The sequence below is a fragment of the Chamaea fasciata genome, unplaced genomic scaffold, assembly GCF_029207755.1.
Source record: "Chamaea fasciata isolate MVZ Bird 193981 ecotype frontalis unplaced genomic scaffold, bChaFas1.0.hap1 SCAF_19, whole genome shotgun sequence".
Taxonomy (NCBI): Eukaryota; Metazoa; Chordata; class Aves; order Passeriformes; family Sylviidae; genus Chamaea; species Chamaea fasciata.
In genome coordinates this window covers 3,762,651-3,788,523 of record NW_027094104.1, presented here as the reverse complement: position 1 = coordinate 3,788,523, position 25,873 = coordinate 3,762,651, and the positions used below count along the sequence as shown (strand labels likewise).

Here is a 25,873-nt window from a genome sequence, read left to right as displayed (position 1 = left end):
CAGGATTCAGGATCCCTGCAGCAGGATTCAGGATCCCTGCAGCAGGATTCGGGATCCCTGCTGCAGGATTCGGGATCTCTGCAGCAGGATTCAGGATCCCTGCAGCAGGATTCGGGATTCCTGCTCAGCTCAGCCTCTCCCAGCAGCTCACAGGAGGCACTCAGAAAACCAGAACACGTCGGGTTGTGCTCAGCCTGTGCTCTCAGCGATGGGAACAGGGGGATGAACAAACATCTCCGTGGGGTTGATCACATCCCAACGGCAGCAAAAGGCTGCTCAGAAAACCTCTGTCACCATCCACAGGGAGCCAGGGATTCCAGAGGGGGAATAACTCCTCGGGAAGCATCACAGGAACCAGCACCCATCTGTAAATGGCAGGGATTCAGTGCTGGTATTCAGGGCAGCGTTCTCAACGCTTTAATTATATTTTGGGCAATGTAATCAAACCCTTGTGGATGCGGGCAGGAGCTGGGAGCAGTGGATGGAGTGAGGCAGCTCCTGCCCAGCCTTTATCCTCCAGCCCCTTCCCTCTGCTCCCCACCAAGGCTGTGCTGGGAGGTGGAAGGGGTGTCCCTGGGGGGTGTCCCTGGAAGGGGGGGGTCTTCCAGAAGCTGTGGTCCCCAGGAGGAGAGAAACCTTGGAAGGAAGGGTTCCTTGGAGGAGGGGGTGACCTGGAGGCTGAGGTCCCTGGAAGGGAGGGGACTCTCCCGGAGAATTCCCGGGAGAGGGGGGTCCTCAAGAGAGGTGGTCACACAGAAAAATGGGGTCCCCAGGAGGAGAGAAACCTTGGAAGGGAGGGTCCCTTGGAGGAGGGGGTCACCCAGAGGATGGGGGGAGTCCCCAGGGTGGGGGTCCTCAGGAGAGGTGATCACCTGGTGAATGGGATCCCCATGAGGAGAGAATCCTTGGAAGGAGGGTCCCTTGGAAGAAGGGTCCCTTGGAAGGAGGGTTCCTTGGAAGGGGAGTCCCTTGGAAGGAGGGGTTCCTTGGAAGGGAGGGTCCTTTGGAAGGAGGGGTTCCTTGGAAGGGGTAGCACCCAGAGGATAGAGGTCTCTGCAAGGGAGGATCATCCAGAGACTGGGGTCCCTGGGAGGGATGTAGTCACCTGGAAGATGGAGTTCCTGGGAAAGGGGTCCTCAGGAGGAATAGGGTCACTTGTAGGATGGGATTCCTGGGAGGAGGAGGAGGAGGTCCTCGGACAAGGGGCTCACCAGGAGAATGGGATCCCGGGGAGGAGCGGGTCCTTGGGAAGGGGGGTCACTTGGAGGACGGGGCCCTGGGGAGGAGTGTCCCTGCCAGGGAAGGGCTCACCCGGAGGACGGAGCCCTCGGGACGGGGGGGCCCGGGGAAGGAAAGGGGGTCCCGGGATCGGGGCTGTCCCCGGGACGGGAGGAAGGTCACCAGCACGGAGGTGTCGGGCACTGCGGGGCGGCCCGGGGGAGGAGCGGGCGGGGGCACCGGGGGATACCGGAGGGTACCGGGGGGATACCGGGGGGATACCGGAGGTACCGGGGGGTACCGGAGGTACCAGGGGGATACCGGGGGGATCCCGGAGGGTACCAGGGGGTACCGGGGGGATACCGGAGGGTACCGGGGGGGGGGGTTCGGGCTCGGCCGGCCGCTCTCCGGGGCGGACGGGGCGGTCCCGGGGCCGGGAGGCGGTGGCAGCAGCCGGGCCCGGCCCCTCCCGGCCCGGGTGGGACGGGAAGGGGAAGGAGCGGAGAGGAAGAGGAGGAGTTGGGCTGCACCTGGGTGCGCGTCATTACTCGCGGGTGCCGATGGCTGGGGGAGCCGAGCCGGCGGGGCTGAGCGCAAAACGGTGAGAAAACCGCGTTTCCAGGGATTTAGGGCGGGGGGAAAGGGAGATGTGGGAAGCAGGAGTGTCCTCCCGCTGAGACAAGCGGAGGTCCCCGGGGCTGGGGCGCGGTGGGGCTGCGGGAGGTGCTGGGGATGCTCAGGGATGCTGGAGGATCCTCCGGGATGCTCAGGGATACTCAGAGGATGCTCCGGGATGCTGGGGGTGCTGGGGAATGCTCAGGGATGCAGGAGGGTGCTCAGGGATACTCAGAGGATGCTCAGATATGCAGGGGATGCTCAGGGATGCAGGAGGATGCTGAGGATGCTGCGGGAGCCGTGCAGGGACAGCCCGAGCCAGCTCTGCTCCGTGTCATTCCTTGTCCCCGCAGGGAAATAGGGATGAGTTTGGAGGGAAGGGATTTGCAGCCCCGGGCTGAGAAGGGAGAAAATTCAGAGAAGGGAGGAAATTCAGCCCGTTTTTCGAAATCCCTGCATAAAGCACTTGGGTTGTTCTGTGTTGTCACAGTCGCAATTTGAATAATTGAAGCGCTGTAAAGAGCACATCAGAGTTTTGCTTAAGCACCGCCTCGGCTGTCGTCTTGTAGCTGCGAGATCGATAATCTGATTTTCCGCGGGGTTGTTCACTGGTGGGTTGTTTTTGCCTCGAGGCACAGCTCATTTAGCTGCGGCTGACACCCCTCTCGTTGGGTTTGCTTTGGGGTTTTGTGGTTTTTGGGTTTTTTGGGTTTTTGGGGTTTTTTTTTGGCTTGAAAGACAAGGCAAACGTGATGTGCAGCACTAAATCACCATGTGACCTTTAAAGCCCGTTGCCAGGTTGATGCCTGGGGAAGGGAGGGGAGGCTTCCCGAGGATCATCTGAGCATTATTTAAGGAGCAGTGACATCTCTGATGTGGAATTGAAGCCCAACCCCAGCCAGTCCACGAGATGGCTTTGATTGAGATGCCCACAAGGGGTTTTGTGTCACCCACTTCGCATATCAGCACAAATCACAAGACAGTGCCTAAACCGAGGAGGATTCGCACAGGTTGAAAATAATCCTCATTTTGTCTGCTATTCATCCATTAAAATGCCTTGGCAGCTTTCTCTGCTCAGCCTGTGTGTTTGTTTCCTTCATCTGGAGTTTCAAAGAGGATTTGGGTCGGCTTTTTCCTCCCCCAAATACAAATTTTCACCGCTCAAGTGATGCTCCTTCAGTGTCCTTCATCGTTGTGTAGCTTACTTAGAGGCGGCAGGTGTAATATGAAAAATTAATTAACATTCTTCCAGTGACCCTTCCTCCAACCTGGCTGATGTAAATGAAAGCATGGCAGAGCTCCAGCGGAGACGTGGGAGTATTTTGGGTTTTAGAAGTGGATAGAAAATAATTAGAGGAACTGGCACTGGTGATTGAATCTCGTTCAATCATCTTGTCCAGTTTTGGGGGGTTAATTAAAGTGTCGTGGCTGAGGGAAGGGGTTGCTGGGTTAGACTCTTGCGGGGCTTTGAAGAGGGACCTCGGTGGAGCTTCTGTTCCTGGGAGTGTTCCTGGAATGTGCAGACAGTGGCACTTCCAGGGCGTGCTGTGAGCTGAGGGGGGAAGCACAGTCATTTTCATGACCTGTAAGCAAGAACTGCTGCTTTTGATTATTTTTCAAACACTCTGCTGTCACTGGGGAACGTTTCTCGCCTGAAAATATCCACAGGAGTTGTACTCATTTTTCCTGCAGGGCTTGGTTGCTGTCACAGCTTGGTGTTGAAGTATTTTGTGGTTGGATTTTTTTTTATTATTATTATTTTTAAAAGCAGAATGGTTTTTTAATTGTTTTTAATTTCACTCTCATTTCTGAAGTAGTCTCAGTGAGGGGGCAGCACTCCAGGCTGGAGGTGGGATTCCCTCCCAGACCTTCTCTTGTGTCCCACATCCCTCGTGCTTCCAGGGGTCACTGCTCCACGGGGGACCCCAGAGCCAGCCTGGGAGAGGGGTTTGCTTCCTTTTAGCCCCTTTCCCCTCCTCTCATCCCTCCCCTGCTCAGAAAGGCTCCGTGTATAAAGTATTTGTGTATTTATAGTGGTGTTGACAGCTGAGGAACTTCCTGTGTGCCCTCACCGAGGTGATCTCTGTGCTCCAAAAAAAAAACATTTCCCCATTCAGATCCAGCCAGGGAAGGAAGTTGGAGCCGTGTGGTGTGTGACAGATAACTGAGAGCCCAGAGCTGTGCACCGGCACCAGGAACATCAGCCTGCTCCTGCCGTCAGTGCCGGGAGCTGCAGAGCCCGGGGTAGGGATAAATTCCTGCATTCTCCACCGTGTTTTGGCTGAATTAGTCGGGTTTTCACTGCTGTGGGTGTTGCTGCAGGGGGGGGGTTTGTGGTTTGTGGCACCTGTCCCCACTCATGGTGTTGTTTCGCCTCCCCAGGTGAAATGTTCCAGCATTCCCAGCTGAGGAAGCAGAGGGAGATGGAGGTTGACCTGTGATTCCCAAGCTCAGGCAGCAAAAAGGGTGGCACAGCCCAGGAGAGAAGAAAGAATCCTTCCAGCCCCCCCAGTCCTCCCTCCCTCACTCCCCAGGTACTGTTGGAAAAACTCTATTGTTTTTTTGACTTCTTGAGAGGTGTTTTAGAAGATTTTATTCCATTTTCAGTCTCATGGGAAGGATGAGACAATACAGATGTTACAGTTCACGCCATCACAATCAGAAGCCAAAATATTTCCTAAATGCAATACAATGTATTATGTATTGTAATTTACATTTACAATGTAAGTATAATTTATAATACGTTTACAAATGTATTGTAAAATATACGTTTAAAAACAAATGTATGTTTTTTGGCCTATCCGCTTTTGCCACACAATGCTGTTAATGCTTTCAAGCCAATCATCTAAAAATACCCACGTGGGTCTTAGTACAATACATCTTTCATTGTTCTGTTTCTCCAAAATATCTGGTCTGTCTGCAAGGCCATCGTTTGAAACTTGTTTCCAGTTCCATTTCTCTCTCAGCAATGTCTGTCCTATTCCATTGATGCCTTGGGTGGGCTGAGCTGGAGCAGAGGCTGCACAGAGCTGGAGAATAAAGCAGAGATTCATTCAAAGGCCTCCAGGATCCACCTTGGGCAGGACAAGAGCCTGGCCAGGGCTACACCCAAGGTGGGCCCAAAATGGTCCCCAAATGGACAAAGGGTCACCAGGTGTGACACTTGGATGAGTTTTGGTCCATTTGCACCTTGGGGTTGAATTGTCCAATGGCAGCTGCAGGTTGTGAGGTCCCATCCTTCTTGTTCCTCCCTCCAGCCAGCCTTGTTTGTGCTTTGGGGCTGAAAGTTGTCCTTGGTCCATTTGGGAAAGGATTTGTTTTGTGTCCCTGCTGTGTGCAGAGCTGAGTGACACTGACTGTGAGCTCAGAGCTGCACCCCTGGGCAGCACAGGACCTGCAATACAGGGAAGAGAAAACTTCAGGCATCACCAAGGTCTTTCTAAGTCAGCACACCTCACCTCAGAGTTTGCACACAGATCTACAAGACTCTGTGAGCTCTCAGTCGGGCTTTGAGAATCCTCTGCAAACCTATTTCTCCCATTATACGTGCAGGCACTGCCTGGAAGAACATTTTCCACTGAATTTCATTTCTTTTTCCTCTCCCAGAGTGCCACGTGCAGCACTGCTGTGCTCTCCTGGGCTGATGGAAGGGTAAAGGTTAAAGTGAGATGAGGATAAATGGAAAGGTTAAAATGGGATGCAGGATAAATGGAAATGTTGAAGTAACATGAGGATAAATGGAAATGTTGAAGTAGCATGAGGATAAATGGGAAGGTTGATGTGGCATGAGGTTAAATGGGAAGGTTAAAGGGGGCTGCAGGATAAATGGGAAGGTTAAAGTGGGCTGCAGGGGCCATGGAAAGGCTGAAATGGGCTGCAGGATAACTCCATGGTGCTGGCCGTGCTCCAGCAGGGAAGGGGGTTATCCATGCCCAATTGCACAGCTCGCCCCAGGGCAGCTGGCTCTGCTCTCCCTGCTCTGGCTGCCTGCCCTCAGCTGCTGCCAGCCAGCCTGGAATGCTGCTCCCACAGGGATGTTTGGGATTGGGATCCACGTGGAGAAAAATGGAAATAAGCCCAGCTTAAGTCAGGGCTAGTGAGCTGGCCTAGAGCTGGTCCTGCCCTGGGATGCTGCAAGGCATCCTGAAGCATCTTCAGCCCAAATTCCCAGCTGGATTCCCAGTTTCTCTCATTCCCAGTTTCTCTCATTCCCAATTTCCCTCATTCCCACTTGCCAGTTTCCCTCATTCCCAGTTTCTCCACGTGACAGGCACATCACACGTGTGTCACAAGGCATCAAAACATGACAAACTGAGGGTGAAAAGCTGCTGTGAAAATACAAAAATCAGAGGTGCTGAGTGCTGCCACTGCCTGGCCTCGGCTTTGGGAATCGTTTTGTCATTTAATTAAAATTTGTATATTTCTTCTTCTTAAACCAGTCCTGAAAGATGGCACCAGGTGCTCCAAGGGAAGCAGGAGTGTGGAGGCAAACCCGAGCTCTGCTGTTCAAGAATTGTCTCATTAAGTGCAGGACTAAGAAAAGCAGTGTCCAGGTAAGGCGAAACTCGGTTTTATTTTAAAGTTCGCAAAGCTTTATGGTCTGCTCTGGATTTTGGGGTGAAATAGCCTTTTTTAGAAAGTGTTTTTTGTGATCCTTTGGTTAAAAAGCATTCTCATGTGTAAGGCTTTATCCAGATAATAGCCCTGAATATTAAATTTTATATATATATATTTTGTATATCTATAAAATTGTGTAATAGTTATACATTTAAAGATATATTTTGTGTATATATATAATTGTACAATAATAATACATTTAAATATATATTTTGTATATATATATAATCATATAATAATAATACATTTAAAAGACTACAATAATGAATATATTAGTAAATAATATTAGCTGGTATAGTCATTAATAGTCTAATTATACAGTATAATTGTGTAGTATAATAATACTGTAATATATAAAAATATACTATAATATATATAAATACTATAATATAGTACATTATAGTATACCAATTAATATATTAGTAAATTATTATAGCCATTAATACTGTATATATGCTGTAGTATATATATACATATTAATCATGTAAATAATAATATATTACTTAAAATATCCTTGAGTATTTCCAGCTCAGGGCACTTTGAAAAACCTCTAATTATATATATAAATAGTATATATATATATATATGTTTATATATGCTTATATATGTTTATTAATGTTTAGTTATATGTTTAAATAGTGTACCAATTAATATATTAGTAAATTATATTAGTGTAGTCATTAATACTACATATTACACATATTAATCACATAAATAATAATATATTACTTAAAATATCCTTGAATATTGCCAGCTCAGGGCACTTTTAAGAGCTTCTAATTATATATTTAAATAGTGTGTATATATATCCTGCTATTTTTCCTGTTGGGGCTGATCCTGATGAGTATATGATGAGGTTTTTTTGAAACGCTGAATTTTGAAACACTGAATTTTGAAATATTCCTCTTTGTTTTTTTTGGTGCAGAAGCTACTTTTCCCACTGTTTTTCCTCTTCTGGCTGATCCTGATGAGCATAGAATGAGGTTTTTTGACTCTTTAAAACACTGAATTTTGCAATATTCCTTTTTTTTTTGCTGCAAGAGGTGCTTTTCCCCTGTTTTTCCTCTTCTGACTGATGCTGATGTGTGTAAAATGATTTTTTTTGACCCTTTAAAACACTGAATTCTGCAATATTCCATTTTTTTTTGCTGCAGGAGGTGGTTTTCCCCGTTTTTCCTCTTCTGGCTGATCCTGTTGAGTGCACGATGGCGTATTTTAGAACACTGAATTTTGAAACACTGGATTTTGAAATATTCCATATTTTTGAGGGGGCAGGAGGTGCCTTCCCCCTCTTCTGGCTGACCCTGATGCGTATAAAATGAATTTTTTTGACCCTTGAAAACACCGAATTTCGCAATATTCCGTTTTTTTTTTGCTGCAGGAGGTGCTTTTCCCGCTGTTTTTCCTCTTCTGGCTGATCCTGATGAGCATGATGCACCCTCACAGGAAATACGACGAGATGGCCAACACGGACCTGGGCCCCCTGGACACCTCGGTGCTGGTGAATTTCGTCATCGGCTACACCCCGCCCACGCCCATGGCGCGGGAGATCATGAAGAAAGTGGCTTTTGATAACTTTGAGGATGGTACTCACACCTTCAATCCCTTTCTGTTTTCACCTTATATCCCGTGATTTCCCTTGTGTTTGAATGGTGCTGTAATAGAAAAAAAATCTCTTTATTTTCCAGAGGAGGGACGATGGAGATGTTGGGGTTTCTTTGTTGGTTTTTTGGTTTTTTCTTTTTTTCTTTGGGGTTCTTGGGGAGGTTTTTGCTGGTTTGGGGTGGTTTTTTTTGTTGTTGTTGGTTTTAGAGGGGTTTTGTTGGTTTTAGTGGGGGTTTTTTTGTTGATTTTAGTGGTTTTTGGGTTGGTTCGAGGGGTTTTTTGGTGGTTCGGGGGTTTTTTTGTTGGTTTTGGGCCACCCACCCCCACGGCTCGGGAAATCATGAAGAAAGTGGCTTTTGATAACTTTGAGGATGGTATTCACACCTTAAATCCCCTTTTTTTCCCCCCTTATGGCTCGTGGTTTAACTTGTGTTTGAAGGGGAAGGTCGATGGTGATGTGATAGGAAAAATCTGTATTTTTCAGAGGAGGGAATGTCAAGATGTTGGAGTTTTTTGTTGTTGTTTTTTTTATTATTATTATTTGTTTTAGGGAGTTTTGTTTGGTTTTAGTGTTTTGCTGGTTTGGGTGGTTTTTTTATTGGTTTGGGGTTTTTTTGTTGGTTTTAGTGATTTTTGTTGGGTTTGGGGTTTTTTTAATTGGATTTAGTGGGGGTTTTTGTTGATTTTAGGGATGTTCTGTTGGTTTTAGAGGTTTTTTGTTCATTTTGAGGGTTTTTTTGTTTCTGGTTTTGGGTCACCCACGCCCATGGCTCGGGAAATCATGAAGAAAGTGGCTTTTGATAACTTTCAGCATGGTATTCACACCTTCAATCCCCTTTTTTTTCCCCTTTTATCTCATGTTGGAGCTTGTGTTTGAAGGGGGATCTCAGTGGTGCTGTGATAGGAAAAAATCAGTTTATTTTCCAGAGGAGGAAGTGTGAAGGTGTTGGGGATTTTTTGTTGTTTAGGGTTTTTTTTTGCCAATTTAGGGTTTTTTGTTGTTGTTGTTGTTGACTTTAGGGGTTTTTGATTGGTTTGGGGTTTTTTTAATTGGTTTTAGGAGTTTTTTGGTTGGTTTTGGTGTTTTTTTTTACCGGTGTTAAGGGGATTTTTGGGTTGTTTTGGTTGTTTTGTTTGGCTGTCGGGATATTTTGGTTGTTTTCTATCCTGGTGTCACTGTCAACACAACGTTTTTAATTTATTGCAGTTGCTGATTCTCATTAACACTTTGTCACTTCTTTTGAGAGCAGTTGTCCTTTTTTTTTTTTTTCCTCTTTTAATTTTTTTTTTGTTTGGGTTTTTTTTCCTGTTTGTTTTTTTTTGCCCTCTTTGATTTTTCCTGATTTTTTTCTTCTTGTTTTGTCTTTTGCATATTTGTTTGGCTTTTTCCCACTTATTGGAGCTTTTCTATTTGTTTGGGTTTTATCCTTGTTTGTTTTTCTTGGTTTTCGGTTTATTTTGTTTGTTTGTTTGAGGTCCCTTTCTCATTTGTTTGGGGTTTTTTTCCTCATTTATATGTTTTTTTCTCATTTGTTTGGGTTTTCTCCTCATTTGTTTGCTTCTTTTCTCATTTGTTTGCATTTTTTCTCATTTATTTGGGTTTTTTTCCCATTGTTAAGGGTTTTTCTCATTTGTTTTGGGTTTTTCCCCTTTTGTTTCAGTTTTTCCCTTCTGTTTGGTTTTTTTCCCATTTGTGTGGGGTTTTCCTGGGGTTTTTTTCCTCTTTTTTTTCTTTTTTTTTTTCCCCCAACACTTTCCTGCACACCTCACACACAACAAAAACTTATTTCTCCAAACCTACTCTGTTCCTTTTTTTTTTTTTTCAGTTTAGGATCTTTGATTCTTTTCTTTTCTGTTTTTCATCCTTCAAAATTACTTTGGATCCACATCCCAGCCCCACCTCTGCATCTTCCTCATCTCCTCTTCCTTCTCTTCCCATCCACTGCTGAAATCAGTGACAAAAATAGCACATTTTGGTGGATTTATTCCATCTTCACCATCCTGAGAAATGCTGGGAATGAACTCGGGGCAGCCAGCAAGGATTGGGGGCACAGAAAGCGTGAGAGCAGCAAAAAAATGGGGAGAAAAATCCTGGAATGAATTTGAATTACTTACCCTGCTGCTGAGCTGCACACCTGCAGTGCCTGTTCTTGAGAATATTTCTCTCCCCGTGACAAAGAGAAAAAAGAAATTATCTCAAAGAATATTGGAAGGGTTTGGGTGGGAAGGGTCTTCAAACCCCAACAAGCCGTTTGTGATTTTTTCCTGACTCTTCTTTAAGGTGTTGCACGTTTTCATTCCAGGCTGTGCCAGGGGATAGATTAAAAATGAATCCTTTTTTAATTAATACTGCCAGGCCTGATCACTGAGGAGTATTTGAGCGAGGAGGAGCTGGAGGAGGCGAGTTTCCTCAAACCCTCCAACTTCGTGGGGGTGGTGTTCAAGGACTCCATGTCCTACCAGCTGAGGTTCCACGACTCCATTGCCATGTCCTCCATCTACATGGAATCCAGAGGTAAATCTGCAAGGGACTAAGATGGGAAATCAGCCCATATTTCTCTTTTTTTGGGGTTTTTTTTTTGGGTATTTTTTTTTGACCTTGCACTTATCAGTTTGTGGGGGTTGGTGGTGGTGTTACGGGGGGGCAGGGCAGCTGTAACTTTGCTTTTTGGGATTTTAACCTGGAATCCTGGAATGGCCCAGCTCGGAAGGGATCCTGAAGCTGATTATTCCCTGTTTTCCCTGCAGCCACGTGCTCCAACCTGCAGAAGAGCTGCGAGTCTGTGACCTACTGGAGCTCGGGGTTCACAGCGCTGCAGGCCTGCATCGACGCCGCCATCATCCAGGTGAAACGTCCCAGGAAACCCCAGAAAACCCCAGGAAATCCCACCCTCACCCCAAGGAAAGGCAGATCCAGGGGCTGCTTAGTCTGTCTGTTAATCCTGGGAGATGCTGTGTCAAATCCCAGCTGAGATCTGATCAGAAAGCAGAAGTTTTGGGGTGGGTTTGGCCGTATTTTGTCCAGGACTGTTCTGTCCAGGTGCCACTGGGAAAATCCCATAAAATCCCATAAAATCCCATAAAATCCCATAAAATCCCATAAAATCCCCAAGGAAGGGCAGATCCAGGGGCTGTCCAGGCTCCTTTATCTGTCTATTAATCCTGGGAGATGCTGTGTCCAATCCCAGCTGGGATCTAATGAGAAGGGAGAATGTTTTGTCCAGGAGTTCCCCAATCCTGTGGGGTTGGATTGTGAGGATTTTTGTCCCCATTTGCATCCCAGTGATCCTCAGAACCCAAATGCTCACCCCACAATGCCATTCCAGCCAGGGGCTGCAGAACTGACCTTTTTTTGGTGTCACTATTGCTCAGCAATTTTTCCCAATTTCCCTCCCCTCCCCCAGCTCGTGGTGGCAGCAAATTCCATCTTTTTAAATGTCAGAAATCCCACATTTCCTGATTTTATCCCTTTATGCCCAGGCATTCAGGTGTTTTCCAGTGTCCCTGCTTTTGGCCTGGGATTTGGGGTCAGGAAGGCTTTGGCCAGTGGATACAGTGGTTGGGATGGGGCTGAAAACTGAGGAAAAATGTCAAAATAACTCTTCCTTCTCTTCCTTCCAGTTGAAGACAAATCATTCTGTTTGGCAGCAGCTGGATCTGACCAGAGCCATGGTTATGGGAGAGGCTGCAGTGGTGGAAATTGATAATTTCCCTCGTGCAATCATTTTAATTTACCTGGTGATTGCATTCTCCCCCTTCGGGTATTATTTGGCAATTCACATCGTGGCAGAGAAGGAGAGGAAGCTGAAGGAGTTCTTGAAGATTTTGGGACTCCATGACACGGCCTTCTGGTATGTGAGTGTTGGGTACAACCTGTTCCTTATAAAAGAAAAAAATATATATATATGTAAAGAAATAGTTAAAAAATTATTTCTAGTTAACCTCTTCTATCTCACCCTCCAGTTCTTAAATTGTTTTCAGTCTTTAACTGAAAACAACCAAAAACTGAGATATTCTGTGCAATCAAACAGAGAGACACTTGCCTTACCCTGAAAATATGGATATTTGAATAAGTAATCCTGCTGCATTTATTCATGTAGAGCTACGCCAGACTTAGAGGGATTAAACCTCATCATGTGTCAGGTTTTTATGGAGGTTTTTAAATATTTTTGGCTCACTACCTCCTTTCCTAGAAGCTCAACAGGTAACCTGCAGCCTGGCACATAATTAAATGAATCCAACTCTGTAATTTTAGCGTGCCAGAGCAGTCTCAGCAACAGGTTTTCAATTGTTTCCTCACCCCGGTGAAAATTGGCCTGGGCAATAGAATACTTTCTTTTTCTCCCAAATGATGTGTTAATTTGAAACCATTGAGAGCTGAGGGGATAAAACCAGGTTTTGCTTTGCCCTTTGTGGTTTTCACATCTGCACTGAAACAGCCACCTGGGCTATTTGGAATGGGATTTTTTTTTTTTTTGGTTGTTTCAGTGGAAATGTGTCCTTTTTTGCTACCTGGACACAAGCCCCCCCCCGTTTGCTGAGGTCAGAGTTGCTCCCAGACTCACAGCTCTGCTTTTCAACAGAGCAGGATTTTATTACCCTGCCCAGCGCCCTGTATTAAATTTTAAACAGAATTGCTTGAATTATTGAAACTTAGGCCTCTGTTACCCTCTTTTGCTTATACCAGGGAATTAATTATGCTAAAACTAATGGTGAATCACCTGATTGTGCATCTTTAGCTGCCCTGGGTCTCACTGTGCTGAGAAAACCCCAGGCATGTCCACAACAGCTCTTTTATTTAGGTTTTGCTGCATGCTTGGCCTTTGGTGCAGCTGGAATATTAAAGAGTGGTGGGTTTTGCTGTTTGGGTGGCTGGGGATTCGTTCTTCATTCACATTTCTGGTTTTTTGCCCCTTTTTTCTCCCTAGGCTGTCCTGGGTGCTGCTCTACGTGAGCCTGATGTTTGTCATGTCCATCCTGATGGCAGTGATCGCCACGGCCTCGTCCCTCTTCCCCCAGAGCAGTGCCTTTGTCATCTTCCTCCTCTTCTTCCTCTATGGAGTCTCCTCAGTGAGTATTCGTGGCCCTGAGCACTGCAGCCATCCCAACCCTGGGGGTTTGGTGGTTTTATTCCCTTCCCACCTGTCTTGGTTTGGATAGACAGGTATCTGCCAGGGAAGATTGGAGTCTCCTTTGGAATGGAGAATGTGAACCCCACCCCTCCTCCGCTCCTTTTTTTCCAAATGATTATAAATTTGCAATTAAAAGGCTGTCAGGCAAAGATTTTGGGAATAGGTATAGCAGTTCTTTACCAGGGATATAAAAAGTACAGATGTTGTAGTACAAAAGAATTAGCAAACAAACGAACAAGAAATCCTAGAAAACCCTGACAGAGTCAGAAATACAACCTGAGGCCCTGTTGGTCAGGGTGGTGGAAGCAGTCCAAAGGAAGCCCTCCTGGAGTGGCAGATGGGGTCCTGTTGGAAGCAGGGATGCTCCTGTGGAGCCAAGGGTCCAGAGATGGGTCCAGTCTTCCTTTGGGAGTCCCGTGGGAGCACTGGATGTCTGGTGACACTGGTGGCTCCTTTTATCCGGATGGAAATGGTTTGGCTCCTCCTCCCTGGGTGGAGCATCTGACAATGGGATGATGCAATGTGTCATGTCATTGGTGAGCTTTGATGCCCCATTAACAGGAGATATCCCCACGGAGGGAATGGGAGGGTGAGCAGAGATAAGAAGCAATGCCCCACTTGGTTTTAAGAGCTGGCTCGTTATCAGAAGGGCAGCCGCCCCCCTCCCTCCTGGAGTTACAAGAGAGAAAGAAGAAACACCTCCCCACGTGGGTTTCAACAGATGGAATAGAATAAACATTTTTTTTTCTTTTTGGTTAGAAAACCCAGGACACCACCCGGTCTGGTTGCCTCTGCCAAAATATTCGGGGCCAGTGTCGTTTCTGCAGGGTTAGGCAGTGCTGGGAATCTGAGCTGTCCCATCCCTTCCTTGGGTTTTCTCCTGTTTTCAGGATGTTGTGTAGGTGTCACCCATCACCATGAGAAATGCCTTTCCCTCCTGAAATGTCTGAGTTTATAATCATCAGGTTTCTCCACAGAATCATTCTGCTGTCCAGGTCCTCTTCCAAACATTTCCTGTTACTACAGAGTTCAGTGCTAAACCCCTAATAACCTGTCAGAGAATTCTAAAAAAATACATTATAAATATATTTACATATCCAGTTGGTTGTTTGAGTTCATAAGAGGAACAGTTGGACTTGAAAGTCTTTCCCAGCTGAAAATGATTCCATGATTCTGTGTGGGTGAACACTGTGATGACTGTACCAGGAAAATTAGATGATTGCTAGAGGCAGCTATGGTATTTTCCCTTAATTTTTCTACACAATTTCTATACTATTATTATTATTATTATTGTTATTGTTATTATTGTTATTATTGTTATTATTACTACTACAGTACCTTCCTATCTGTTTTTCCCCTCTGCCCTCAGGTTTTCTTTGCCCTGATGCTGACACCTCTGTTTAAGAAGTCCAAGCACGTGGGGATAGTGGAGTTCCTGGCAACTCTGGTTTTTGGCTTTGTGGGCCTCAACATCGTCCTGCTGGAGGATTTCCCCAAATCCTTTGTGTGGGTCCTCAGCCCTTTGTGTCAGTGCAGCTTCTTGATTGGTGTTGCCCAGGTAAATCCCCACCTGCCCCTCCAGCAGCAGCCAAGGATCATTTGCTAACAGCCCTTGATGAGGGTTTTAAATAGATATTTTATTTCTATTAAGCTGGAGATGGTGGGGAAAATGCTTTTTTTTTTCATAGCAGTTTAAAATCCAGCACCATAATTCTGTTAGGAGAATTACATAATTCTCATAATCCCCCAGAGCTGTTATTCTTTGTGTCCATTGTGATCTCAGTCACTTTCTCATTATTTTTGGGGTGTTTTTTTTTTTTTTTTGCCAAGTTTTGCACTGTGCTGTTTTGCCTTTTTTGGTGTGTGGCATCTCTCCCTGCAGGTGATGCATCTGGAGGATTATGAAGATGGGGCAACATTTGCAAACATCAATGCTGGTCCTTACCCGCTCTGTATCTCTCTGATTCTCTTGGTGCTGGACAGCATCTTCTACCTGCTTGTAGCTGTCTACCTTGACCAGGTGATCCCAGGTAAGTTCCTGACAAGAACTGGGCTGTGGGAGGATCATCCTGAAGCCCTGAGCCCCCCAGGGCAGTGGCCTCTCTCCCCTAAATTCTGTGCAGAAAGGAGGTGATGCTGTTTTCACGTGGAATTTTACACTTTCAGCTGAAATAATTTATCTCCTGTTAAAACTGTGAGGTGTGAGGAGGGGTTTTGGCCTGGCCTTAAAAAGCTTAATTTTCCCCTCTTTCTGGAGGAAAAACTTCCTTCCTGAGTTAGCTACAACCTCAGCCTTCACAGTTTCCTCTGAGAAGGTTGGAAATCAAAGACCGCTCTGCCTCTTCCAGATGTCTCCCTGTGACAGAAATAGTTTAACCTGAAACACAGAATGAAGCTGTTAATCTTGATGTGAAAGCCTGGTTAAGCCCCTCAGCTCTGTTCACCTCCAATCCCTCTCTTTTCTCTCTGCCACATTCAAGCCACTGCTCATTCTCTGGAATAGGAGGAGATTTGTTAATTTATTTTAATTTATTTAAATACTCGGCAAAGGTGGAGCATGCCAGCAGTGAGGATGGGGAAGTCGTGGCTTAAATGGAAATTTGGCTGATGGAATTCCTCAGGAGCAGGTGTGGGCTGGCCACAGGAGAAGCTGAAAGCCCAGAGCTGAGGAATATTTGTGGTGGCTGCTGAGGAATTGCTTTTTTTGTGCTGTGCCCCCAGGGGAGTTTGGCCTGCGCCGCACACCCTTTTTCTTCATGAAACCCTCGTTTTGGTCAAAGCACAGGAAAAACTACAAGGAGCTGTACGAGAGCAGCGTCAACGGCAGCCTGAGCTTCAGTGAGATTGTGGAGCCTGTGCCGTCGGAATTCCAGGGCAAGGAGGCCATCAGGTACAGCCCTCCTGGAATTCCAGTGGGGAATTCCAGTTTGGAAATCAGCCTTGGCTCTCCACTGCTCGGTTCAGAAAGCACGTGGATTGCAAGAGCCCTCCTGGCGTGGTTTGGAAAGCAGGTGTCTGCTAAGGAAGGCAGGAGCTGCCCTTGGAATGGAGGATGTAAACCCCCTCCCTCCAAATTATTGTAATTTTGAAACTAAGGGGCTCTCAGGCAAAGATATGGGAACAGAAATAACAGTTCTATGCTAGGAAAATTAAAATAAAAATGCACTAGTACAAAAAACCAGTGACAGTGTCAGAACACGCCCTGACCCCCTGTTGGTCAGGGTGTTGGTGTCAGCCCAGTCCAGTCCTCTGCAGTGACAGATGTGGTTCTGTTGGAGCAGAGATGATCCTGGAGAAGGGTCCAGTGATGGTGAGATGGGTGGTGCTCTGTGTCACCTCTTGTCTTGCTGTCATGTGCTGTTTGGGGTTTCTGAGCTGTTGTTTTTGATGTCTTCCTTTTAGCCCTTGTTTCCATCATTTTCCAGTCGTGTATCCTCGTGGGAGATGGGGAACTGAATCTTCCCTCCTGGCTGGCTTCACTAATCTCAAATATTTGAGTTTAGTGACCAGCAGGAGTTTTGTGTTGTCCACACCACTCATGTCTGTTTGGGCACCTGCCACAGGTTCAGGAGTCCAGTTTAATCCCGATCTTCCCATGAGAACATCGTGGCTGTTGTTGCATTATTTGTCCACTCAGGACTCTTTCCACATGACCCCTCCACAGTCTTGTCATCTTTCCATGTGCAAGTTTTATCTTCTCCCATACTCATTCCCTTCCCCATTACTCACCCTCCATAATCCGCTCACCACCCTCATTTTCAGGGTGATGAGGCTTCCAAAATCCATCCTTGATTTGGTGCCTCACCAAATTTATTTGGAAAAACAGCAGGGCTGGAAGGAAGGTTTTTACCTCTCTTGAAGAGAAGAATACCTGCTTTCTTTTACCTGATTTTGCTCAAGAGCTGTCAGGAGTCACATCTCTGGGGTCCATTCTGCTAGCACCTCTTGTCCCTTTCATGTCTGTGCAGTGTCCTGTTGTGTTGTGCAGCTGCTGGGGAGTAGCTGTTCCCTTTCCTCGCTTGGGAAGCCTCTAGTGCATTGCTCCACCACGTGAAAGAGACTCAGATTGGAAATAATTCAGTTTATCATCACAGGAAATACCTTAGAAGGTGACCAGGAAAAAGCTTTCTGATGCCAGGGTGGAGATGAGCAGAGTTTTGGGAGAACCTGTCCTTGACCTGCCTCGCTGGGTTTTTAACACATCTGGTGCCACTTTAGTCTGGTTGGCTTGTTGTGATTTTTGCTGGGTGTTGATGACTCAAAATGCCATGTAAAGGTGCTGAAATAGTTCATGCCATGACGTGTCTTCTTTCAGAATCAGCTGCGTTCAGAAAACATTCAGGAAAAAGGGGGAAACCGTGGAGGCTCTCAGAAGTAAGAACATTTCAGCTTTTTAGCTGCTCGTGGGATGCAGAGGAGCAGCAGCTGAGTTGCTGAGGGATCTTTTGTGTTTCAGTTCAGGCTGGGTTTGGTTTCTTTTGGAGGGCTGGGGCCCTGGAGCACGAATGCCGGACGTTCTTGTGTGTGTCTGGTGTCTGAACCAGCACCCCAAAAATGAGCCCTTCGTTCCTGAGGAAAGCCTGCTGGCATCACCCCCAGTTCCTCCTCTGCCCATGCAGTGATGTCATCTCCCCTGATGTTGTCACCTCCTTTCCCTGGGTGCCTTTGAGATGTGGGTGTGGGACCATCCCAGCCCGGCCATGGGGTGTTCCCAGGGGCGGGGTGTGAATGCAGCCCCACATGTGAGCACTTGGGTTGGTCCTGGGGCAGGAGCTGGCTGGGGGAGGCAGGATCCCCCCCTGACACTCCTCTCCCTGTGCCCTGGGAGCAGATTTGTCCTTTGACATCTACGAGGGGCAGATCACGGCGCTGCTGGGCCACAGCGGCACCGGGAAGACGACGCTGATGAACATCCTCTGCGGGCTGTGCCCTCCCACGGATGGTGAGTGCAGCCCTGGGGGTGCCCTGCCTCAAGGCCAGGCCTGATAGAACCTTGGTGGTTATTCCAGGGTGCACCAAAGTTTCTTTGGATGGAGTCTGAAGGTGCCCACTTGGCAGTTCCTGTCCATGCAGGGCTGTGAGACCCTCTCTGCTGACTGAAGAGAGAGCGTTGATTCTCACTGCTCTCCCTCCATTGGAGAGTTTCCAGCCCGTGAAGGGGCTTTGGAGTGAGAGGGGCTTTAAGGCCCACTCTAGCCCAAACCATTCCATGATGTCGTGTTAATTCCTTTCAGGGTTTGTCTCGGTGTATGGACACAAAGTGTCTGAGATCGATGAGATGCTGGAGGTGCGGCAGATCGCGGGGGTGTGCCCCCAGTCCGACATCCACTTTGACATTTTAACCGTGGAGGAGAACCTCTCCATCTTTGCTGCCATCAAGGGCATCCCCCAGAACGATCTGATACAAGAGGTAACTCACCTGGGCACAGGTGTTGTCTGGCATGTACATTTTTAACCTGTAAATCAAAATATCCTTGCAAGGTTTTTTCCTTTTGCAGGGAAATATTGCTTTGCGGTACAATGGACAAAGAGGTACAGGCAGAGATTTAGACAAGGATGAACTTTCAGTTTTTTCCTAAGATTAAAATGCCCATGAAATGCTTCAAATCTGGCATTTAGGTCCAATTATAGACACCATTAAACTTTGTGTGTAGGTTGTGCAGTTTGGGTACAGAACACAGTGGGAACAAGCAGCAGTTAATTTGAATGTTAATTGTTAGCAATCTGGTTTTAAAAAATGTATAGGTCCTTTTTATTCAAACAACAAATGTGTTTCATGCGTTTTCAAGGTGCAGAAGGTGTTGCTGGATTTGGAGATGCAGCCCATCAGGGACAATCAAGCCAAAAAATTGAGTGGGGGGCAGAAGAGGAGGCTGTCCGTGGGAGTTGCTGTTCTTGGGAACCCCAAGGTGAGAGGGATGGAATTACTCTCAGCTTGGTCTTGCTGATCCATGGAAGGCTTGGTCTCTCTTGTCAAAACCGGCTAATGTGCAAAATGCAGAAATTGTTCCTTTGAGCCCCTTTTTTCATTCCTTTATGGTTTAATTACAATCATTTCCATCTCTCGGCCTTTGTGCTTGAGTCTCAGGTGACGGCAGCAGCTTCGGGTTTGATCTCTTTGGCAAATAAATAGCGTGGCAAGTTTTGTGTGTAGTTTCTGGCAGGTAGCATTTATCCCCCAGCAGTGAAATTGTTGGATGCTTTCCTTCCAAAGCCATGCAGGAACTGGGAGGAGGAACAGAGTCAGAGAGCTCCTTTGTGTTACAGCTCTGGGATTTCTGCCCTGTGAGGATGGGGACTGCTTTGGGATCTGTGGTTAAAAATGACGTGTGTGACAGTTCCTGGGGGTTTTAAAAGCAGGTGCGTGCATTTAACGACCCCTCAGCAGAAAGAATGAACCCATGGCCAAGCTGTGATCCTACTACATGACTCTGTTGGAGTCAGAATAAGACAGGCCGTGGCATTAATTCATTATAGGATTTTTCTATTTGTCTCAACAGGGGATGGATTTATTCAAAGCACAGTGACAAAAGCCTGCCTTGTTAGTCCGGGATGTTTCCTGTGTTAAAGGAATAACTAGCAGGTTTCAAACAAACACTTCTGGGTGTGCTGGGGAGGGAATACTGAGGTTGTGGCTTTGGAAAACCCTCGTGGTTTTGCCCCCAGGTTTTGCTGCTGGACGAGCCCACGGCGGGGATGGATCCCTGCTCCCGCCACATCGTCTGGAACCTGCTGAGGAACAGGAAAGCCAACCGTGTCACTGTGTTCAGCACACACTTCATGGACGAGGCTGACATCCTGGCTGGTGAGCCCTGCTGCCCCCCAGCTGCATCCCCCAGCCCCGGGATGCCACCTGTGTGGGATCCAGAGTGGGCTTTGGGAGGAGATTGTCCATCTCCTGCTTCAGAGGGGCCTTCCGCGCTTTCCTTTCCAGATCGTAAAGCTGTGATTTCCCAGGGGATGCTGAAATGCCTCGGCTCTTCTCTCTTTCTCAAGAGCAAGTGGGGCATTGGCTACCGCCTGAGGTAACTCTCTGCCCAGTTTTGTACCTCCTGGGTGCCATCATGCCTCTCTTTCTTTACTGCTTTCTGTTGGGGTCTTGTCTTGGTTTGGAAAGGCAGGTGTCTGCCAGGGAAAGCCGCAGCTTCCCTTGGAATGGAGAATGTAAACCCCCTCCCTCCAAATTTTTATAATTTTGAAATTAAGGGGCTCTCAGGCAAAGATATGGGAATAGGAATAACAGTTCTTTAGTAGGAATATTAAAATTAAAATACAGTAGTACAAAAAAGTAAACAAACAGAGTCAGAACACGCCCTGACCCCCTGTTGGTCAGGGTGTTGGTGTCAGCCCAATCCAGTCCTCCTGCAGTGACAGATGTGGTTCTGTTGGAGCAGAGATGATCCTGGAGAAGGGTCCAGTGGTGCTGGGATGGGTCCATGTTCCTCTGGGAATCCAGTGCACACAGGCTGTGCTGGTGTTCTGAATGCCAGGTTTGATCCAGGTGGGAATGCTGGGCTCCTCCCCCTGGGTGGAGCATCTCCCCATGGGATGATGGGATTGTATCAGCCCTGCAGTGAGCCTGGATGGCCCATGGACAGCAGAGATCCCCTGGAGGGAGGATGGGTCCTGGAAGGGATAAAGAAAACATCTCCCCAATGGTTTCTACAGCTGGCAACAGAACACACACTGCTGGTAACATCCTGCATTGCAACCCAAGACAAGCTCTAAGAAATCACCCCTCAGAAAGATCTTTTCATATCCCCTGGAGTGGCCCAGCTGAATGTTTGGTGCTGTGCTGGTGCAGTCAGGCTTTGAAGCCCAGTCCCTGCTGTGTTTTTGCAGCATGCACATCGATGCCTACTGCAACACAGAGGCCACCACCTCTCTGATCAGGCAGCACATCCCTGCAGCCAGCCTGATCCAGGAGAACGACGAGCAGCTCGTGTACACCCTCCCTCTCAAGGACATGGACAAGTTTGCAGGTATTTGTGGGGTTTTTGTGCTGCAGGGATCGGTGACTGCAGCAGGGGATGGTTGTTAAGCATGGCTTTAGCCTGATGTTGTTGATAGGTGTCAGTTGTGCCTTTCTGGTTTTATATTTATTATTATTTGGCTGGTGGGGAGTTGGGGAGGGTTTTCTTGGGTGAGTGAGGATTTTGTCACCTCTTCCAGTGAGGTGTGAGGGCTGTGGGTACCCAACAGCAAACGCTTCTGTGGTGAGGAGACTCCTCCACCTGAGCATCCCCTGGTCCTGCAGAATCACCATCCTCTTGCAGAGGGTTCCAGAGAGCAGGGCTGGCCTGCAGCAGGTTGCAGGGAAGTCCCAAATGCTAGAGAAATCCTGCAAAAATCCTACAAAATCCTACAAACTCTTGTGAACTGCAGAGAGCACCGAGTCACTGCCTTGAAATTCCGTGGAGAGAGGGAGCAGGGAGCAGAGGAGGATTTCACTAGATGGCAGCAATTATCTGAGCAGTCCTGGGCAGGGCTCCTTGCTCGCCTCCCAGAAATAAATGGGATAAACCCTGAGTCCTTTGCACCCTGTGGGAAGCCAAGGGAGGCTCAATATTGATGGGAACGTGCAGCTGATATTCCATAAATGTTTTTTCTCCCCGTTCCATTGGAGTTAATGATTTATGAGCTTTGCCACTGGGTGCACTTCTGCAAACAGGCTGAGACTGAATCAGCTTCCCCAAACTATTTCAGGGAGAAGCCGAGGCTGGGATCACACCTTGTCAACTGGGACAGGAGAAATTGTGGAGGGTTGAGGAGTATTGTCAAATATCCAAGTGCTCCCCCATTTTTTACATTTGAATTTCCCTTCAGCCTCACCTTGGCTCTGAAGTTCCTATTTTTTTTAAGTCCTTATTTCATAGGATTGACAAAAACCCAGCAACATTTTTCACCCCAAGGTGGTGTTAAGTTCTCCTACTCTGAACCTCACTCTGGTCTTCAAGCTCTGTGCCCAGTCCAGCATCTCCTGCCTGGTTAACCTGGCCTTAAACATCTGGGAATTCCTTTTAATGTACATAAAATACGTATTTTTATAGATATAAAATGACTCAGTGGTTTTATTTGTGAGATCCTTTGAGGCTGGGCAGGGATTTAGGTAGAATGAGCTGTGCTGGGTGTGATTTTTCTAGGAGAGGTCACCTTGAACCTGCCCTGAGGAAACTTTGAGCCCAGGAGCTTCAGGATGCTGAGACAATTTTTAGAAGCACCACAACTTCAGCCAAACCACATTTCCTGACCACACAGACTGAAATTCAATGCCCAAAGGAGCTTAACCCACCTTGGTTGTCAAACCATGACCTGTGCATGATTTATTTGCTATTCCCACGTTCCTGCTTTTTCCCAGCAGGCAGGAGGGCTCAGGGCTGTGTGTGATGAGCCTGAAGTGTTCTTGACAGGTGCTGGAGCAGAGTTTCAGAGCTGCCTCTGTCCCTAGGTTTGTTCTCTGACCTGGACACCCACTCCCACCTGGGGGTCATCACCTATGGCGTGTCCATGACCACGCTGGAGGACGTTTACCTGAAGCTGGAAGTGGAGGCAGAGATTGATCAAGCAGGTGGGAAGGAGCAGGGCTGTTCCCTTGGCTCCCCTCAGCTTTGCTTTGGGCTCAGGTCGTGTGGAATTGTCACCGCCAGAAGGAGGGAACCAGAAGAACGTCCCTCACAGGTGCTGCTCCAGCATCTGGGGGTCCTTTGGTCCTCACAACATTCCAGGCTGTTGAAATACTCAGCGTGGAAACCAGGAGAAGGCAGTGAATTGGGCGAGGGGTGATTCTGGTACAGCATCCAGGAGAAAAGCTTTTTACTTATTAATTTTTCATCCAGCGAGCTGACATCTGACTGCTTGGCTTTACAGTTTACTTGCCTTTTAAAATGCCCTTTCTTTTCCTAATGGAGCTTACTTTCAGGAAATTATAAATGAGCAAGATAAAATTAATTCTCAGCCTTTTGTGTGAACAGTAGCTGCACTTAGGGCTAAAACAGCTCAGCTTGTCTCACTTGAAATTAACTTTCAGTCCAAATGAAAAGTTGGGATTGCTTAATATTACTCCAGAATGAGTCTGCTGGTTTTTTTTTTTTTTTTGATGTCAGTTTTGAATGGTTTGAGCTGTTTTAACTGTTCTAGAGCTTTCTGTGTGATCCAGAATTATTAGTGTGAGTAAATATATGTACTCTGTAGTGCATATGTGGTATACTGGGATGCAGATTGCTCCCTAATTGGACTGAGTGCCCTGCTGCACAGAATTTCTGTGTGGGTTTGAGAGGATTTAACAGCTGGATCTGCAGGTGCTGGGTAATGCAGGTGCACAGACAGGTCAAGGGTATGAAACTGAGGCAAATCTGCACCTTTTGGTGGCAAAATCATCAGATCCCAAGGGTGATTGGGAGTGGATGGGGCCGCCCAGGGAGGTGCTGGAGTCTGTCCCTGGAGGTGTTTGAGGGCTGGATGTGGCCCTTGGTGCCGTGGTCTGCTTGGTCACAGGCTGGACTCAGTGATCCCAAAGGTCTTTTCCAGCCTTAGTTGATCCTGTGAGTTAAACCACCAGGATTTCCCAGGGAAATGCTCCTTCATTTCTGCTGTCTCAGCTTTGAGTGCCTGCTGTGTGTGTGGCTGGGCTGGATCCGTGACACTGAGCTGGGTTAAATCATGGGATGGGGATGGAGAAGGGATTAGGATGGGATGGGGATGGGGATTGGGATGGGGATGGGATTTGGATGGGATGGGATCGGGGAATGTGGATGGCATGGGATGGGGATTGGGATGGGATGGGGTGAGGTGACTTCTACAACAGGAGGACCAAGGAGTCTCTGGCCCCTGGCTCCACCTCCTCTCCCGTTTCCCCCCCAGCTCTGTCAGAGCATCAAGCCCTGGTTTTTCCCTGCCCTGTTCCAGATTACAGCGTGTTCCACTCGCAGCAGGCGCAGGAGGAGGTGGACACCAAGTCCCTGGATGACATGGAGCAGAGCCTGCTGATGCTGTCAGAGGCCAAGGCACCAGCCATGAGCAACTCAGCCCTGTGGAAGAAGCAGGTTTCCACCATAGCCAAAGTGCACTTCCTCAGCCTGAAACGGGAGAACAAATGTGTCAGAGTTATGTGAGTACTGGGGCTTCGAGTGTGAGTCCCCAAACCTGCCTGGACAGCACCAGGGGACGCTCATCCTGTCCTGCATTCTGCCCCATAGTAACATTTGAAAAACAGCAATTCTTTACAGTGGAGCTGTAATTTCTGTTAATAAATCATTTTTTGGGGGGGTGAAGGAGATGGGGGTTTTTTTAATAGCATGCACATAAAACTGTGTTGGCTTTCACTGAATTGCAATAAACCCCAAACTTTTATTTCTTTCAGGTTGTTGCTTTTCCTCATTTTCCTTGTAGTTCAGATTTTGTTGTTTTTCATACACCACATCATCAAAAACGCTGTAGCTGCTATCAAACTCTCCCCAGATTTGTACTTGCTGAAGCCTGGAGAGAACTATCACAAGTACAGGAGTCGGCTCCTGCTGCAGAACTCCACAGGTAGGGCAGCACCTCCCGGCTCCACTTTTCCCAGGTTTTGGGTTGGGAATGAACTTTTTCCCTGGAATTAACCCAGCTGAAAAGTTTCCACGTGCCCAGGGGTGGTGAACTGTCAGTTTGTGCCATGGGGTTTGGCTTGGAGATCCTCCTCCCACCACCATGACCTTGTTCTTGCTGTGTCAGATGATGGTTTGGGTGAAAGAAGTGGCCAGAAACATTGAGATAAATCAACCTTAAAATCCTGCTGTAAAACATCTGGGAAAATTCCTTTTTTGTTTCAGCTGAGGATGTTTTAAAAGTGCCCAGCAGGAACCCAGGCAGTCAAAACCAGCACCTGTATTTTATATCTATAAAAATACATTTATATATATTAAAAGGAATTCCCAGATGTTTGAGGCCAGGTTAACCAGGCAGGAGATGCTGGACAGGGCGCAGAGCTTGAAGACCAGCACCTGTTGGAGCCGTGCATGGATAATTCTGTGTGAAATGCTCCAGGCTGGTGATGAGGAGGGATTTAAACGACAGGGAAGTGTGGCACTCAGGGACATGGCTTAGGGGTGGGGAGTGGCTGGGTTTGATGATCCTGAAGTTCTCCTCCAGCTGAAATGTTGTTTTCTGTCCCCAGAGACGGAGCTCAGTGACATTGTGCACTCCCTGGGGAGCATGAACATCCTCTGGGAGCTGTTCAATGACAGTGATTATGTGTCAGTGGCACCTCACAGTGCAGCTCTGAACGTGTTTGCCCTCGAGTCCAGGCAGGTAAGGCACACTCTGCCCAAAGAGCAGCTGCTGGGGCTGGCTGGTGAAATTCTTACCTCAAAAGCAGCTCTGGACTCACTGCAATCAAATAATATCGTATAATATTGCTTATACAGCAGGCTGAAAAGAGGACAGAGTGGGAATCTCAGCAAAATAAATGTTCTTCCATAGTAATAATTACAGCAAGCCAGTCAAACTTCCATCCCATTTTCTTCCCCACAAGGACACAGAAAGTCAGGAGAAACATTCTCCATCACAGGATGCCTGGCAGAGGAATTTTTAATGATTTTTCTTTTTTTTATTTGTACTTTTTTTTATTTGTACTTGACTTACAGTTTGACAGAAGGATAATTCCACGGTGCTCTCATGTGTAAAGAAAAATCAATTTCTTGGGCTGT

At 47.2% G+C, this 25,873-nt stretch overlaps 1 protein-coding gene across 3 annotated transcripts in view; it reads left to right on the top strand.

Moving 5' to 3' along the window:
• Window positions 1-1,650: 1,650 nt before the first annotated feature.
• The window catches only part of ABCA5 (ATP binding cassette subfamily A member 5), a 37,270-nt gene continuing 13,047 nt past the window's right edge, over window positions 1,651-25,873 (top strand). Inside the window, exons 1-23 of one of the 3 annotated variants that reach the window (XM_066200893.1) lie at window positions 1,651-1,819; window positions 3,951-4,077; window positions 4,216-4,367; window positions 6,273-6,386; window positions 7,832-8,036; window positions 10,412-10,570; window positions 10,804-10,901; window positions 11,677-11,906; window positions 12,984-13,125; window positions 14,557-14,745; window positions 15,070-15,217; window positions 15,909-16,077; window positions 17,503-17,561; window positions 18,019-18,129; window positions 18,422-18,597; window positions 18,977-19,096; window positions 19,854-19,992; window positions 20,122-20,212; window positions 21,030-21,169; window positions 22,636-22,755; window positions 24,093-24,294; window positions 24,547-24,716; window positions 25,342-25,475. In XM_066200893.1, the coding sequence (XP_066056990.1) occupies window positions 6,282-6,386; window positions 7,832-8,036; window positions 10,412-10,570; window positions 10,804-10,901; window positions 11,677-11,906; window positions 12,984-13,125; window positions 14,557-14,745; window positions 15,070-15,217; window positions 15,909-16,077; window positions 17,503-17,561; window positions 18,019-18,129; window positions 18,422-18,597; window positions 18,977-19,096; window positions 19,854-19,992; window positions 20,122-20,212; window positions 21,030-21,169; window positions 22,636-22,755; window positions 24,093-24,294; window positions 24,547-24,716; window positions 25,342-25,475 (2,907 nt within the window). In that variant the 5' untranslated portion in view covers window positions 1,651-1,819; window positions 3,951-4,077; window positions 4,216-4,367; window positions 6,273-6,281. The other 2 variants (XM_066200891.1, XM_066200894.1) reach the window with 2 other exon arrangements.